Consider the following 19003-nt stretch of genomic DNA (forward strand, 5'->3'; position numbering starts at 1 on the left):
TTACTAATTGCAGAGGGAGGATCCAGTTGATAAACCTCCTTTCGAGAGATCGATAACTTGATACGACTTTCATCGGAGATCCATTTTCTTTAGGAGGAGGGTGTGGTGTTTGTTGTTGTATTGATTTCAAATAGATACTTCACCCGTGGAAATAAAGATTAGCTGTTCGCCAGTGTTTATAACTAAACGTAGAATTTTATGCATGTTTGTGTAAAATCAAATTTAGAGTTGCATGGCAGTATATGGTCCACAATATTAGTGAAAATTAACGTTATTTGTTTCTGCATCTCTGAAAGTAAAGGGATTCCATGCTACTATTTTTCTTAATTATGCTATTCCTTGTATCAGTATTTGTGAAAGTATTTATTCAATTTACCCACTGTACACCAGCATTTGTAAAATTTAACGCTTATTTTCATCCCAGCATTTGTAAATTGAGTTTTGTACAGTTGGCTTTATTAGTTACGGTACACTTCACGGGAAGCTAAAGAGACGTCTGACAGCTGTATACTGTAGCAAGTAACGTTGTGTTTAGTAAAAGCGAAACTGTTAGCAACGTTTCTTGTACAACAATACTAGCTGAGCTCGTAAACACGTGGTCAAAATATTTTTTTTTAATTTTACGAAGTGGTGTATAGAACAATATTGCCATTTGATTAATAGTACTACGTAAAACTAATAAAAATGCTTTTAGTCATGTATTTACAAGCATGGATAGTTTTGTTTTACAGGCAGCTGTCAGACGTCTCCATACCTTATGTGAAGTGTCCCGGAATTAATGAAGCCAATTGTATAAGCGTTGTGAGCTAATCACTAAATTTTATGAAAGTAAAAGGAATGTTTAAATTCATTTGGGAATTTGAACGTGGCGTAATAAACCAGTTTTTACGAATATAATCGAGGGCTTTTCTAAAATAGAATATTTTTGGTTAGAATTTAAGTATTTACAAGGGCATTGAAGCCTTGTATTTGTGGTAATAAACCAGACGTTTGTTAGCCTATCTTCTCTGGTACTTGTTAGAAATAATTATTCCATGGGTATTTGCTAAGTAAGCTGTTGGTTTGACAGCATCTGTGAAGGTAAGCAGTTTTATTTACCAGTAATTTTCCTTTTAGCTATACGAGTTGTTTGCCAAGATTGGTTAAAAATTAATCGTTCAGTATTTGGGTACATAGATTTAGTATTCATAATTATTTGTATAAATGGATATATTATTCATCAGTATTTGAGAAACAAATTCACTTTCAACTGTCTTAAGGAGAATACCTGACTGTTCGCTAGTATTTATAAACGAGAATTATTGTTTGCCAGTTTTTTTTTTAAATAAAGGTTATTCAGTTTGCGAGAATGCGAAAATTTGGCAATTATTTGTAAAAGTAAATGAATGTCTGCCTGCATTAATTATAGTAAATGACATTTCGTATATATTCGTAAAATTTAATTACTCTCCACCAGTATTTGTGAAAACAGATGACTTTTCGTTTTATTTGTGAAAATAAGTGTCTGTCAGCGTTAACTATTCACATGTAGACAACTGGAGTTAGACGAAATAGTTTAGGTTCACATATATGTAGAATACAAATATTTCCTATGGAAATTTCGAAATACTAGTGTCACCGATTATTGTTAACACTAGAAATATAATTGACTGCTTCAATTATATAACAGAATGAGAAAATAAGATATGACTGAAATGCATGTATTGTTAAATGACATTAGTTCTTTCTACCTCCGCCAACGAAGTTGGAAGGAGGTTATGTTTTACCCCTGTTTGTGTGTTTGTTTTTGTATGTGTATGTTTGTTTGGGAATAGCTTCCTGGCCACAATTTTAATCGTAGATTAATGAAATTGCAGGGATTAACTTATGTACAAAGCTGGAAATTATTAAATTTTTGAAGGTCAGGGTCAAAGATCAAGGTCACTGTTAAGCAAAATGTCCAATTCACGTAATCAGCCATAAGTTTGGACATCGTTGTCACAAAGACTTCAAACTTGGTTCATATTTGAGTGTATGAAAATCCACGCTAATTAATACATATTAAGGTTAAGGTTGGATCCAAGGTCAAGGTTAAGCAAAAGGTCAAATTTCGGCCATCAACCATACGGCCACAATTTTAATCGTAAATTAATGAAACTTGCTGGGATTTTAAACTTATGTAAAGAGTTGGAAATTATTAAATTTCGGAAGGTCAAAGGTCAAGGTCACGGACGAGCAAAAGTCCAAAATCAGTCCAAAAGGTCGAGAAATAAGCTGCCCTGGCGGAGGTCTGCGCTCTACTAGGTACCTCTCTAGTTATCTTGTGTATTGCATCACAGAAGAAGAAAAAGTGAGAGACTATTATAATAAAATGACGGAACTCTATCCATGAGGTAATGATATATTGTTCTCTTGAAGAGAGAAGTTCACTGGTATTTAGGAGAAACACCAGCTCAGAAGTACTGTAGTTGCAGGCCATGTAAACAGGAGAGCCATGTTGTAGTTTCAATTATCTTTTCGATAGATGTACGATGAGTCAAGTGGAATGGGCAGTTTACAAGTTATTCCATAAACCAAAATTATAGTTTGTTGTTTTGCTTTTATTTTTTATTCACGTATTTCATTCATATTCTTAATTTAATTCATATTAATTACTTTTTGATTAAGCAAATGAGTTCAGATTCTGACGGAATTCCAAGGCTAGATTCCGCTGATATTGGGACCTGATTTTCTAAGGTGTTGTGTAGCTTCTCCTTTAAGGCGTTGTGGAAGGCTTCCAAAACTATAGCCCTGGGAACCTTACGTTCCTTCCCTCCCCCCCCCCCAACCTCCCCCCCCTCCAACCCCCCCCCCCCCCCTTTCGCCCCCTGCAAATCGAGGAAAAAAAAGTCGTTCGGTCTCCTCTAACACAATTTAATCCCGTTTCCTACGTAAATCCGTAAGTGAAATGGGGAATAAAACAATAGGAACCATACTCAACTTATCAACGGGAAGAATTTGCAGTTGTGATATGGATTTAATGAATTATTGTCTATCACTTGTATAATTGCATTCATATATTTTAAATGTTCAATTCACATTGATATGTTTTCTTGAATAACCTTATGTGAGTATGTTCAATGTAACAATAATTTTTAAATTCGTAAAGTGTTCACATCTGTCTTCTTCTTTTGATTTCACTTTCTTTATGCTGCTTGTGATTCTGATTACATTTTTACTTTTAATTCGACCTTTGCCTGACTTGAAAACTAATTGCAAGTTGGCTTACTCTTTCATTTCTCATTTATAATTATCACATCCCCCTTTCTTTCTTCATTGTCATTTGCCATAGTTTAGTTCCCTCCCTTTACTCTTGAGAAATTGCACAAGCTCTCTTTTCTTTGGTCTAACTATATCCCCATAAGTCATTTTAATGAACTGGCTTTCTTGGCAATTTTGCGTTATCCAAATTAATTTCTCATTGTAATTGCCTAGAGTTGCTCAATGAATTATTCTCTTATTATTACTTGTTTTCCTGCTCAGGTATTTTTCAGTGGGATAATTAGCATTTTTCTAAGCGTTAATGTGGGGATACATTAGTTTGGTGAAAGGGTTCTTGTATCGCCATGATCAGCAAAGCTATACTTGTCAGAGACATCCTTACTAGGTTGGTGTGTTGTCAGCGATCAGACAAAAGTCTCCCACCATCACCATTCCGCACTGGCCAGCGTGGTGATGAAAACTGGTCAAACTCCAGACATGACTGAGGCCTTGTTCCTGCAGTGAACTAGAAACGTCTGCATTTTTTTTCTGTTTATGCATGTGTGTCAGTGTGTATAGTTTAGTTCTAAATTCACTGTTTGAATCAACCAAAACATTGTAAAATAAATTCTACCCTCTACTCCCCACCAGGTTCTATTTCGCATCTATTGCTGGTGAGGTGAGGTTGACAGTCACTGGACCATATATAAGATATTTGAGATTAAACCCATAACTAATACTTCTCATATGGGTGATACTAGTTATATAAAAAGTAAAGAAAGTGAACAGCAAAAATTATGGCATTTTGGTTAAGTCAGTATAATACCTACAATGCAAGTCAATTTGATTTTATACACCACTAGACACGTTCCTGGTCGTTTGTGTGTGTGTGCAAAAGGAAACAGAACAGTAGTTTGCATGGCACAGAGGCTGTCACTCACTGGTTTTGTCATATCCTGTGTTCACCAATTTTGAGTCAGACATTGTGTCACTCGGTGACTTCCACGTGGGTTTTATATCTTGGGAACAGACATGAGTCATGTGTATATGTATGGGATAGCTAAGCTCCACGTGTTTTGGACCTTCCATAGGCCTAAACCTAGGGTCCACGTTTCAAGTGATTTTTTAATGTTTTTGACCCCAGTCGTAAATCTAGGTTTATGTGGTACATGAAAAGCATCTTCAATTATTTTGAATAGTTATGCTTAGATCCACGTTTATAAGCTTATATTGAAGGTTGAGTTGATTCAAGAGCTGCAACAAAGATAAGCATGTAGAATTGGGCAGTAGCCAAGCGATAATTTCACGTGTGGCTCTGTGGACCTGGAAGGTACGTATATTGTTAAACAAACACCCACACCCAACTTTCTGGAAGTATATACAGTAGCTGTGACTGCTACTGGAACAACGTTCGCTGTGTGGTGTATCGATCACTCTCTCTCTCTCTCTCTCTCTCTCTCTCTCTCTCTCTCTCTCTCTCTCTGACCTTGGGACACTGATGGAGCATTAGTAGTTTTTGTGTGGCTGTTTCACCACTCCTTTATATTGATATGTAAAAGACAAACATATACATTTTATAAGAATTCGTGATATTACAGAGTGCATTATGTATATATGTGTATATATATATATATATATATATATATATATATATATATATATGTGTGTGTGTGTGTGTGTGTGTGTGTGTGTTTGTTGGTTTGTGTGTGGGGGGGGGGGAGAATTATGTATGCATGTGTTGCATTGTAGGCCATTGTCCTGGTGACAGTACCTAAGGGTGTGGTTGTGGGTGGGGTAAGAGAGGTGTGTATGCATGTGTTGCATTGTAGGCCATTGTCCTGGTGACAGTACCTAAGGGTGTGGTTGTGGGTGGGGTAAGAGAGGTGTGTATGCATGTGTTGCATTGTAGGCCATTGTCCTGGTGACAGTACCTAAGGGTGTGGGTGGGGTAAGAGAGGTGTGTATGCATGTATTGCATTGTAGGCCATTGTCCCGGTGACAGTACCTAAGGGTGTGGTTGTGGGTGGGGTAAGAGAGGTGTGTATGCATGTGTTGCATTGTAGGCCATTGTCCTGGTGACAGTACCTAAGGGTGTGGGTGGGGTAAGAGAGGTGTGTATGCATGTGTTGCATTGTAGGCCATTGTCCTGGTGACAGTACCTAAGGGTGTGGTTGTGGGTGGGGTAAGAGAGGTGTGTATGCATGTGTTGCATTGTAGGCCATTGTCCTGGTGACAGTACCTAAGGGTGTGGTTGTGGGTGGGGTAAGAGAGGTGTGTATGCATGTGTTGCATTGTAGGCCATTGTCCTGGTGACAGTACCTAAGGGTGTGGGTGGGGTAAGAGAGGTGTGTATGCATGTGTTGCATTGTAGGCCATTGTCCTGGTGACAGTACCTAAGGGTGTGGTTGTGGGTGGGGTAAGAGAGGTGTGTATGCATGTGTTGCATTGTAGGCCATTGTCCTGGTGACAGTACCTAAGGGTGTGGTTGTGGGTGGGGTAAGAGAGGTGTGTATGTATGTATTGCATTGTAGGCCATTGTCCCGGTGACAGTACCTAAGGGTGTGGGTGGGGTAAGAGAGGTGTGTATGCATGTATTGCATTGTAGGCCATTGTCCCGGTGACAGTACCTAAGGGTGTGGGTGGGGTAAGAGAGGTGTGTATGCATGTATTGCATTGTAGGCCATTGTCCCGGTGACAGTACCTAAGGGTGTGGGTGGGGTAAGCGAGGTGTGTATGCATGTATTGCATTGTAGGCCATTGTCCTGGTGACAGTACCTAAGGGTGTGGGTGGGGTAAGAGAGGTGTGTATGCATGTATTGCATTGTAGGCCATTGTCCCGGTGACAGTACCTAAGGGTGTGGGTGGGGTAAGCGAGGTGTGTATGCATGTATTGCATTGTAGGCCATTGTCCTGGTGACAGTACCTAAGGGTGTGGGTGGGGTAAGAGAGGTGTGTATGCATGTATTGCATTGTAGGCCATTGTCCCGGTGACAGTACCTAAGGGTGTGGGTGGGGTAAGCGAGGTGTGTATGCATGTATTGCATTGTAGGCCATTGTCCTGGTGACAGTACCTAAGGGTGTGGGTGGGGTAAGAGAGGTGTGTATGCATGTATTGCATTGTAGGCCATTGTCCCGGTGACAGTACCTAAGGGTGTGGGTGGGGTAAGCGAGGTGTGTATGCATGTATTGCATTGTAGGCCATTGTCCTGGTGACAGTACCTAAGGGTGTGGGTGGGGTAAGAGAGGTGTGTATGCATGTATTGCATTGTAGGCCATTGTCCCGGTGACAGTACCTAAGGGTGTGGGTGGGGTAAGCGAGGTGTGTATGCATGTATTGCATTGTAGGCCAATGTCCTGGTGACAGTACCTAAGGGTGTGGGTGGGGTAAGCGAGGTGTGTATGCATGTATTGCATTGTAGGCCATTGTCCCGGTGACAGTACCTAAGGGTGTGGGTGGGGTAAGCGAGGTGTGTATGCATGTATTGCATTGTAGGCCAATGTCCTGGTGACAGTACCTAAGGGTGTGGGTGGGGTAAGCGAGGTGTGTATGCATGTATTGCATTGTAGGCCATTGTCCCGGTGACAGTACCTAAGGGTGTGGGTGGGGTAGGAGAGGTGTGTATGCATGTATTGCATTGTAGGCCATTGTCCTGGTGGTAGTACCCAATGGTTTCCCAACCAGTCATGAAATATTGGGTCCTATATCCGTGTTTCTCGTTTTAGGGCAATTCTCTAATTTGGAATCGATTGTTGAAAGTCATCTGGTTTGCTTTTGAATTTTAGATGTTTCATTTATTATACATTTACTAATAAAGTTGATTTTTATTTTTTAGTCCTGTAAAGCCTCAAATAACAAGGTATCTTCCTTTTCTGTGTTTTTTTTAATTTCTTGTTATTTTTTTATATTTGCTCCTCTCTATTTCCTTTTCAAGAACTCATATTCTGATTTGAATCTAACTGAAACCTCTCCATATTTCCCCTCTTTAAATCCACTTTCATTATAGAGTTTATGTTATAACTCCTATAACTCTTATTTTTTGTTAGTCTTATCCTAATCATATACTGAATTATTTCTGCTACTTCAAAATTAGCTATTCGAAATTGGAACAAAATAGGGGTTTGCTGGTTAAATGTAATTCCAAATCCCGACGAAATAAATGATCTATGATCCTGTAGAATCAATTTAATGGTTCATGTGTTTCTTGATTAAGAAATATCGTATTGAATGGTTTGCGGTAAAAATTAGCAGTCATGACTAAATCTGACGATGCCTGGATTAACTATAAAATCGAGCTATCCATAAAAAATATGAGATCTAGTCATGCAAACTTTTGTTCCCATAACTTTGATTACTGTTTTCTTAACTGCACTCAAACATGTTTTGGCGTCTTCATGAATTCTCAATTTTCTCTTTTCAAAGCCGTCTGTAAATAACTCATTGCTACAAACGCCTAGTTAAGACCAGAGGTATTGCCTTGGTCATGGTTTAGCGATTGTCAGCAATGTGTTTTTATTGCCGAACTTTGCTTTCTTTAGCGTGCTTGAATGATATGTTACTTAGGCTGAGTATTTAAAGTATGCGGCTACTGGAAGCATATGTTCTTGTGTGAATTTATTGATTTCATTTTTGAGAGGCTTATCGAGAGACATTTTGAGAGAGATGAAGTCGTGTTACATCATAAATTGAGAATGAAGTCTTCATGAATTTTATACCGAAAAAAAGTTGAAGGAAAAACCTTATGACCATTAAAGACATTGTGAAGTACAGTATTTGTCCTGAGTGCAATTATTTACTGGATAATTTGTTTCCATACAGTGCAGCCCTAAAGATAAACTGTGATTACTACATAAGGAATCGAAGTATGCTATGATAAGGTTTCGTAAATTATTATGATCGTACCGACATCAGATTTCATTAACAAATACGACACATTATCATACGATCATTGTAGTATCAGCATCGTTTTCAAGAGAAGTTTGTATGAATTCTGGCAAGATTAAAGGACATTCACTCCAGCACTTTCCAAACGTGCAGACCAAATATAGTAGTCGGGTTTCGTGTTGTTACAACAAGAAACACGGGTGTTGGGACTCGGTAGTAACAGATTTGTGTAGGAGTACGACATATTGGCTGATAAGAAGTGAATTATTTATGAAGCACAGCTCACCAACATCTTGGATCGTGTCATTTACTACTATTCTTGAGAAACAGCGTAAAGAGTTGCTATTCATTTTTCATTTTGTATAGTATTAATGCATATTTATTTCCAAGGGCTTTACGTTTTACCACTTACACTATATCAATAAACTAGGTAATAAAATAACTGTATACAAATGTATAGGAAATTAGATACATATGGTCATAAATAAATTTTTTCATGCATATTTTTATTTTGCCTAAATATTTGCTTCCTTATGAAGTGGCGTATATTTTAACTTTCATTGTCAATATTTTTTTTTACTTACAAATCTACATTATGATTAGTTCTGGAAACGCATTATGCAATCACCTGCTTTAAGGAACTATTCACCCATGAAAAATTGTATGGCCACTACTTTCCTTGGACTATTGGATCTGGTAACGCTTGTGTAAAAGCGAGAAAATTACGGACAGGTGAGCGGCGGCCGTGTATTTATCTCTCGTGTGGACGGGGCTTAATAACCATCTACTTTCATATGCTTAATATTTATACTTCTTCCTCATTTTCATTTCAGTTACTGATTCCAATCAGTCAAGTTGCAAGCGTACAGAAGGAAAGGACAGCCAAGATAATTCCAAATGCAGTTGGTCTCCAAACGATCGATGGAAAGAGCTACGTCTTTGGTTCCCTTCTTTCAAGGGATTCCACCTACAAACTCATGACCCACCTGTGGAAGAAGGCGCAGATGATACAGGACAGCGATAGCGAACCAGCTTCAGGAGTTCCATTGGTGAGTTGAAGTCTTTGTCAAAATAGAAAATTAGATTGCCTTTCTGGTTTTCTTAATTTTTTATTGAATGGTCTTCTCATTATTTCATAATGTAACTCGATAGTTTTTAAGTCGTGGCAAAGCTGCTATGCTGTAAAAAGGGATTGACATGTCGACTATCAATTTTAAAAAGGTCGAAAATTATGATACTGTACTATGTCTCATCTCTGAGGAACTGTGTATGAAATTAATTTACAAAACTTAAGCAAATTGGTGGAAAAAACGCAGATTTCGTGGGAAATGCATCATAGACGCCCCAATATAAAAATTGAGCTCTTCAAAATGCTTCTTGATTTGCTATCCAGTTAAAAAAAAAAAACCCAGGAGTTTCAAAACAAAACCACAAACAGGGATTTTTAATGAATAATAACTATATTGATACATGAAATCAGAGGAAAACTACTTTCTGAAGTCTTAGGCCTAATAGCAACCCGTAGCTGTTATCCTCAACGCAGTAAGAAAAGTCCGATAGGGAAGGACACCTGGTTTTAAACGGATTCCCTCACTGCCGTAGCTTTACAGATCACCAGCTTCTCTCTCTCTCTCTCTCTCTCTCTCTCTCTCTCTCTCTCTCTCTCTCTCTCTCTCTCTCTCTCTCTATCTATCTATCTATATATATATATATATATATATATATATATATATATATATATATATATATATATATATATATATATATATATATATATGGTATTTCCAAACTTGAGAAATTGTATACCAAATTATCCCAACTCTTCTTCCATACCACCATTGAAGTAAAATTCTAGGCGGGTTTTCTGGAAAAAAAAAAAAAAAAAAAAAACTTCCTAAACATGTCATATATGGGCGGTCCTCTGGTGCTCATATGCCAAAAACGTTGCCTTTACCCTCGCAATGAACCGTTCCTTTGTTTAAAGCTCCCTGTTTGGCCACATTTATAGCCAAGCTAAGGTGTCTATCTAGAACATGAACAGTAAAGTCTTGGAAAAAATGGCAAAAAGAGAGATGGAAAGAGAAATAATTTTGGAGATACTCAAGTTTATATAGAAACAGGGAGAGAAAGAAAGAAAGGAACAGACCGAGAGTAATGGGGAAGAGTTGGAGAGCAAGAGTGTGATAAGTGGAAACATGGCAACAGTGGGAAATCCGTTTCAAACCATGTGCCCTCCCTTCTCGGTTATTTTTCGTTGCATTGAGTATTGTTATCGGAATGTTGAAATTTTAACAAGTTTCAAATCCCAGGCATATCTTTAAAGAATGATTTTGTTATAATGAACGAACATTCCTGTAAATATTAAAAAAAAAAAAAAAAAAAAAAAAAAAACGAGAAATTAATATTTATCTCAAGAGGTTTCTTTCGTGGAGCTTTTTTTATGTTTGGTTTACATTACTGTATATTCCCGGAAGCCCCATTATTATTATTATTATTATTATTATTATTATTATTATTATTATTATTATTATTATTATTATTAGCTAACCTACAATCCTAGTTGGAAAAGCTGAATCCCATGAGCCCTGGGGCTCCAACTGGGAAAAATACTCCAATAAGGGAAGGAAATGGATAAAATGTCTATGTGAAGCAATGAATAAAAAATATAAAATATCATAAGATCAGTAACAGTGCTAACATATATAGCCTGTGTGATATATAAACTATGAAGACAGACTCATGTCAGCCTTTTCAATATAAAAACATTCACTGCAAGTTGAACTTTTTAAGTTCCACCGATTCAACTGCCTGATTAGCAAAATCATTCCACAATCTGGTCATAGCTGGAATAACACTTCTATAATGCTGTGTAATATTAAGCCCTATAATGGGAAGGCAAGATTGTTACAGTGCAAATAACTGCACAGGATAGTACAGGCGGGAAAGATCAGAAGGCAAAGAATGATCAGAATTATGAAAAATTATATGCAACATGTATAAAGAACTAACTGAACGATGGTGCTAAAGATTAATGTGAAGATCAGGAATAAGAAGGTTAATAGACCACAAGGTTTTGCCCATCATATTAAGATGAGAGTCAGTAGCTGAATTTCAGACAGGAGAACAATACTCGAAACAAGGTTGAATGAGAAGAAGAAACAGACGAAGTGTGTTTCTCTAAAGTAAATTTGCAATCAAGAATCCCACCTAAAATTTTAGAGGAGTTTTATATAATTAAAGGAACATTATCAATGCAGAGATCTGGAGGTTGAGGAGCCACTGCCCTCAACCTACTTACAAGTTTTGTTGGGATTCAAGTTCATACCCATAATTCTCACCATGCACTAGTTTTAGCTATATCTCTATTAAGGAATTCAACAACTCCAGATCTACATTCAGGAGATTGATTTTATGCAAAGAGAGCAGTATCATCTGCATATGCAACGAGCTTGTTTTATAGGTCTAACCACATATGTGTATATAAAATGAGAAAGTAATAGACTAAAAACAGCTATCATATTCTTAGTAAATATTCAATAATGGTGCTACGAAAAAACTCGCCTACTCCAAAGTTTTTGAGTTTGAAAACAAAGGCCTCATGATAAACATGGTCAAAGGCAATACTGAAATCAAGGCTAATCTTACGAACTTCCTGGCCACAATCAAGGGATCTCTCCACAGCAATGGAAATTGTAAGAAGGTCATCACATGATGCAAGACCTTTGCAAAAGCCACATTGCAAAAGCCAGATAATAAACTATTGGCTGAAATGCAGTGTGCCGTGGAATTTTGGCCATTTTTTCTCTGTATTCAAGTTTTGTTAAATACAATGGGTGATCCTGAGTCCTCCACTCTTTGATTTGTACCTGTTATCGTTTCACGAGCTTTCCGTCTAATTGTGCACTGCCACTAAGTAGGCCAGCATCCATGGAAATCACTGTTGAGTTTGCACATTCCGTCTCCTTGCAGTGTCTCACGTTCATCATAGCATTACTAAGCATGGAAAGATTTAGCCAATATTCTTACTCAAGTCTTTACATCTATAGTAGAGTGATTACTATGAATATCATTATTTATAGTGATATTAGCTGGATTGTAAGTAGCAGTATTGACTCTCTCAAAGGATTAAAAGCTCTCTAAAGATTTAATTCATTATTATGCATTCTTGTCATTAGTATTTTCAATTTCTATAGCCTTCGTTTTTTTTTTTTTTTGTACAGAATGCTAGAATTTTCTATATACAGTAGTTTGTTTTATTAACAAATATATTGAACATTGTAATAACGATAATATTTCCCTTTCTCTCAGACTGTTGAGGATGATTGCGATGATTCGGGTTCTGGAAGTGGAGAGAGCTTTGCTGATGAAGACCAACCTGACGGTGGTCGTAGCTACTTAGCAAGCGCTGCAATTACTTCACTCACGGGTGTTGCCAGCTCAGCTGCTGCCCCTTGGACTTCCAGAGATACTTCTGCTACAACTGCTACAACAACTTCCCTTACCACTATTAGTGCTGCAGCCACCATGACTTCCACAATACTCACCAGTCCGAATATAATTGCCTCCAGTAACAGTAGTACGAACACCATCGCCTTGTCAAGTATTAACGAAGTAGTTCCAACTACGGTAGCACTGAGGAGAGATAGTTTAACACCAACGAAAAGTAGTTTGGAGTCCTCTGGAAGTGAAGACAGAGGCTTACTAGGATGGTTGACAGAAGGAACTTTAATTAAAAGTGAGTTCGATTTCTTCCTTTAGGTCAAGAATAGTTTATATTCCAACCATCATTGATATGTGTAACTTTTCCCGACTGGGTGCAGCACAAAACCTTTTACATGCCCTGCCCGCAAGCATATGATTGACCCCATTTCAAATTAGCTTTTTTCCCGTTATGACTTGCTTCACTCGCAAATAGACATTATCTTATTGCTCTTTTGTTCTGGCAAGCGATACATAGATGTGCTGCGCACGCCAGTTGCATGGGTCACTATCAAAGTATCATAATTACCAATAATCTGTTTTATTATTATTATTATTATTATTATTATTATTATTATGTTTACATGAAACAGCTATGGGAGGGTGGCGGCCAGTCACGATGCTTGTGGGTGGAGCATGTTAAAAATTTTGGGCTTCACCCACTCACTTTCTCGTGCCTACGTCAACACACCTAGTTGCCCATTATTTTCTATTAGAAATTTCACGTTATAACTATTGTTGAAACTTTATCAACTAGAAAAATTTGAACTATTTACATTATTTTTTTCTGCAGGGTATACATCTTTATTGTCAAAATACGTTCAAGTAATTGAAAGTACAGCAACTATTTTTCAGAAACAGATCCTAATGCTTAAGAGACCTAGGCTACATATAAGATTTTCAACATTTTTACCAAGTGGTCACTGTAAACTATATTAAGGGAAATAGTTGATTGTAATGGTGTTGGCAAACTCTACTTAAAAGCTTCCCTATTTATAATCGAAAATTTTCAAAATTATAGCGGAATGTATAAGATTACAGCATCATAGAATTTTAACTACTTATTGACTGTCATTTTCTAAAGGATATTCAGATGAATTTGTATATATTTTAAATACAATTTTTAGTATGTCAGCTATACCAGCAACGCAATATTCACAACAGAAGAATGTGATAAAGGATGTAATGTCCTTCCATTTCACCAGTTTAATAACTAGTTGGAGTCTTGGTTTTTTCCATTTTAAAAAATTAAAATTAATACTCTAAATACAGAATATTGTATACAAACCCAACTGTCTAGAATGATGATAATCAAAATGATTGCCTCAATTCAAAACCTGGATGATGGTTTAATACAGAATCCTCATCCTTTTATGTAAGAGGTTTCTATAATTTGATAATTGCGGTATACGAGACATCTTATCCCCCTTGGAAAATGGCCCATTGATACCATTATCCCATTCTTATTTTTCTTTTCTTTTTCATTACAGTAACCAAGGAAGAATTTGTCTGTTTTGTCCATACCTACACCTTTTAGAACCCTGTGAGGGAAATTCCACCCTAAATTGTATGTTACCTGTTGGGCTGATGTCCTTATTACTGTTATAGCAATATAAAGTATTAGTTTTAAGGTTCTGGATGGTGTTGTTAGCTCTCGGTGTCATCAGATATGAAGAGATCCTCACAAACTTGTTGAGCACACTGTACGAAAAGTTAACAACATTCTCTGACAAAAGCTGCCATTTCTTACATTTACAATTATATAGTTTCAGAAGAAAAGGGATTATTAAATCGGGAGTAATATTAATTTCTTAAACGTCATGAGGATTAAGAACACTATCTTGGAGATCTATAAATAAAAGCAATAACCATTGAAATCTTCAGTTTCAATACAAACTTACTACACGGCAACTTTATTCCCTTCCCAGCTTGCTGTAGGATGGGCAGTATCCCCTTGAGGTTGATAGGAGATGGGATGCGTGAGATTTGGGCGTTACCTAGAACATCTCTCCTACTCCTGATTTCTACAATGTTGCTTCTTATGCTGTTTGCATCGGCTGCTTTCATGCTACATAGAGTCGATGTCCTGAGTCAGCAACTGGGACTTGAGAAGTATGACGAGTAGTAAGGGCAAATCTTAATTTTTTGTATCTGTATCATTGCGTTTTTAAGAGAGAGAGAGAGAGAGAGAGAGAGAGAGAGAGAGAGAGAGAGAGGGGGGGGGTTAGTGTTTATCAGAAGCTAATTTCCTTATATTAGATTAACAATGTTTTATTTTTGACCAGTAGTTGGTTATGAATATTTTTCATATTAGCTCACAAACCTTTCAGGTATTTTATTCCATAAACTTTTTTTTAGAGTTCAACAAATATTTTCTGTTTAGAAACAGATTGCAAAGAATAGTATGTTTGTTTTAATGCCAAAGATATCACGGGTGATAAATTAGTAACTTAAAACTGGAATACACAATCGTTAATGAAGATCAAATTTTACAGTGATGGCATGTACGAGGAGGTGCTTCAGATGCAACAGCGATTACATGCTGCAGCATCATCGGAAATAGAAAAGACCCTAAGTATACAATTGAAGCATATTGCCACGGTAAGTATCGTCTGAAGAAGCCGTCTTCTAGGTTATGTACTTTGATACTCAACTCATGAGATATCCAACAGATTTTTTGAAGCTCAAAACTTTGTCATTAAAATTCTTCTTCATTCTGATGTGATAATTATTCTTTTGTCGTGCTGTAATATTTTGGAATGTTGTGGATTAAATAGCATGAGCGTGGTTTCCTCCCATCTTAATCAGGTGTTCTCTTGCAGGTCCGGCAATCCTTAGAAGCATTGGTAGTGCTGTTCAACAAGGAACCTCCAGTAAACACAGCACGCATCCCTGACAACACGTAACAGCAGCTGTACTAGGGTTGTTGATCCATAACCCTCAGCTTCATAAACTCTTAAAGGAAGTGTTTCCTGTTAAGCTGAAAATCTGCAGATAATTGTAAAGCCTTAATAGATTCAGAAGTCGATAAACTCCTACATTCAGTTTTTAAGTGGGCAAGATCTCAGAAACTTGTACTTCCATTGCGAACTGGTATCATGGAAGATCAGGGGACATCTGTTAAATATATTTGTAGATAAACATGAATTAAGTAGAAAATTCTACGGTAAGAAAACAATAAATCTTGAGAAACTCTCAGACGGAAGGCAACAGAGGATACTAAATAAACAGAAAAAAGTGAAAGGTCTGCTTCTAAAATTTATTGAGCTTTTCTACATCAGACAACATTTTGAAGCTTTATCATGAAAGTAGGCTTTTATGATGTTTCCTCATAAATTGCACAATTCATTTATGAGAACTCAGTTATTTAAGTAGAATTACTGTGCCATGGTTGTAAAGAGAATGATTACAACTTGCAAGTTTGGACAATGGTAAGACATAGTCACTTCTCCTCAAATAAACTTTTGAATTGGAAAAGAACCATCTCCAAGTTTCAAAAACACATTCAGGGATGTCTTTTTAATAAATTTCAATGTTAAGGAAAAACTTAATCAAATTTATCTTCTTGGTATACTCTAGGTTCAATCAGAAGTTTGATCTATTGAAATAGAAGCTTGAGAAACATTCCTAGACCTTTAAAGTACTCTAGATTCCTTAGTAACAGCACGCATAGTTCCAAATTCCGTTATATGGCTTTGACATCGCCAGGTCAGTGATTCTCAACCAAGTTGGGAGTCATATGGTAATCATTTATCATGGAAAAGCCTATAGTAAACCCATTTGGGTTTGAATTGCTGTAGTTAATTACTATTTTCCTCTTATGCAGGAACATTTACAAAAAATAAGGTTGTGATTATAGACATCATTTTTTAAAACCATCTTGCTTTTTGAAATGCTGAATAGGGTTTTAAAAGTAGTGGCCTGGGATTACATGTGAAAGCTTTATTTCCGGCGGAGACTTTCTAAGGTAGACGTTCATAATCAAGACTATCTGTCTGCTACCTTTCCCAAGTAATGCAAATATGTAAGAAAGGAGATGAGACTTTTAAAGGCTCTTCTGGAACAAAACCTTTTGCATATAGTTGCTCTTTGTCTTCAGTGTCCTACTTGTTAGATCAACGGAGCTGATGGACTACAATGGCAGATTGTAAAAAAAGGGGATATATTCAGTTTTCTATTCAGTTCTGTGCATCAAAAGGATGGATGAAAATTCTTAGTCCTCTGTTCAGTTTTATTTTGTATTATCTTGACGATTTGCTGAAAATGTAATTGATGTATAACTATTGGTGACAGTGATATCAGATTCCTTAATAATTTAGCAAGGTTCTGGAAGCACTTTAGTTCAGTATATGTATACATATTTGGATACAAATATCCATTTAAAATATACATATCTATTATTTTTATTCCATCATTTTGGTGCACATGATCAAAGAATAGCCTGAGCCTATATCTGGTTTCTTACCACTCGTTCTTGCTGTAACAAACGCATTGATCCATTTAGTGACTTTAAATACATAATCTTTCTTTACATATACATTGTGGACCAAGACCAAGGCTTGATCATCAAATGGTTGTTTTCCTGGGTGGGGTTTTATTATTTATCATTTTTAATACTTTTTCTAAATATTATTTGTCTCGATTCTTGTTTATCCCACTTGTGCTTCTAAGAAAATTTACTTATTGTTTATTTTATTCTAATTCCTAAACTGGCCATTCTATCCTCATATATATATACATATATACATATACTGTATATATATATATATATATGTATATATATATATATATATATATATATATATATATATATATATATAAATTTATGTATATATAGATAATATATAAATAAATGTATGTATAAATATATATACTGTATATGTATTATATATAAATGTATGAATGTATGTATTGATTATATATATATATATATATATATATATATATATATATATATATATGTATATATATATATGTTTATTTATTTATATATATATACAGTACTTATATTTATTGTATATGTTTTTATATAATATATATGTTTTATACATATACTTTTATATACATTATATGTGTATATATATATATATATATATACATATATATATATATATATATATACATTATATATATATATATATATATATATATATATATATATATATATATATATATATATATATTGATTTTGTTCTGTACATTCCCCTTTCATCACTATCATTGATTTTAAACTTACTTTGGTATATATATATAAATATATATATATATATATATATATATATATATATATATATGTATATATATATATATATATATATATATATATATATATATATATATATATATACTGTATATATACATACATACACATTTGGTTAAATTAATTTCAAATTTGGTATCCTGGTACTGGAAAATATTGTGAATTTTTATCTGAATTTCCATAAGAATTCTCAAAGTAGTAGTTACGACTCATGGAATGAAGCTTGTGCGGAAAGCATAAATTTTTTTACGGACAAAAAAAAGTCCTGATTTTGCCCAGAATTTGAGGCTTTCATTGGCGAGATTTACTTTCGTGTTTAGTGATCTTAAAATTGACCATGATCTAATGTATTTGTTAAACTTGGTCACCAAATTAGTAAAGTAAGCTCAGATTGAGTGATTGATTAAACATATGTAATTCAATCTGCATGTTAGAATATCATGAGTTCAGGTGGTGAAGCGTATTGCCAGTGCATGGATACGTTGTGTTAGGTTGCAAACTAAAATCTGATTGAACGCTTATAATCATAACTTCTTCACCTGTTACTTGTTACATTATTTTATTTACTGTGATATTCGGCTTAAATCTAAGAAATATATATAGATATCTGGACTTCCTCCCATATCATTGGTGTTTTATATTATTTTACCAACATTGTGATGGTGTATAATAAATTTGTATTTTTGTAAATTAGCTATTATGGTCAAATCTATCAATACAAAAATTTTAACTTGCTTGCTACTAAAGCTCATAGCATGTAATAACCTTATACCAACTTATTTTATAAATAGGAAAAAATTAAAAGATATGGCAAATTATTGGAATATTTTGGATTTGAAAAGTTGTTGAATACTCACCTCTCCAGTGGATAAGAAAAAGAAAACTTTACAAAATAATGTTTCATGTCATTAATCAGGGATGGGATAGCTGAAAGCTAGGTCATTTGGGGCTTTATAAATTTAAGCATTTCTAATTCCGCTTTCTTTTAGGCAATTATTTTATTGTAGAGAGTGTTTTGGCATCACGATGTCATAGACCATTGATGCCAATTCTTAATCTGGTTTTAAAATGAAATGGGAATGATCATTTGGTCTCATTTTCTCATTTCTCAAGTCAGGATGAGTCACTAAGACACTGACTTCATCTTTTTTGCTTTTAAGGTC

The 19003-nt window shown here is 35.5% G+C and overlaps 1 protein-coding gene across 3 annotated transcripts in view; it reads left to right on the forward strand.

Moving 5' to 3' along the window:
* Nucleotides 1-17309, forward strand: part of LOC137649700 (protein Aster-A-like) — a 135669-nt gene extending 118360 nt beyond the window's left edge. For 2 of the 3 annotated variants that reach the window (XM_068382675.1, XM_068382665.1), the window contains 5 exons: nucleotides 8935-9150; nucleotides 12410-12836; nucleotides 14509-14704; nucleotides 15076-15181; nucleotides 15403-17309. In XM_068382675.1, the coding sequence (XP_068238776.1) occupies nucleotides 8935-9150; nucleotides 12410-12836; nucleotides 14509-14704; nucleotides 15076-15181; nucleotides 15403-15486 (1029 nt within the window). In that variant the 3' untranslated portion in view covers nucleotides 15487-17309. The remainder of the gene's footprint in view (nucleotides 1-8934; nucleotides 9151-12409; nucleotides 12837-14508; nucleotides 14705-15075; nucleotides 15182-15402) is intronic. The other variant, XM_068382671.1, reaches the window with a different exon arrangement.
* The last annotated feature ends 1694 nt before the right edge of the window (nucleotides 17310-19003 follow it).

The sequence above is a fragment of the Palaemon carinicauda genome, chromosome 1 (genome assembly GCF_036898095.1).
Source record: "Palaemon carinicauda isolate YSFRI2023 chromosome 1, ASM3689809v2, whole genome shotgun sequence".
Taxonomy (NCBI): Eukaryota; Metazoa; Arthropoda; class Malacostraca; order Decapoda; family Palaemonidae; genus Palaemon; species Palaemon carinicauda.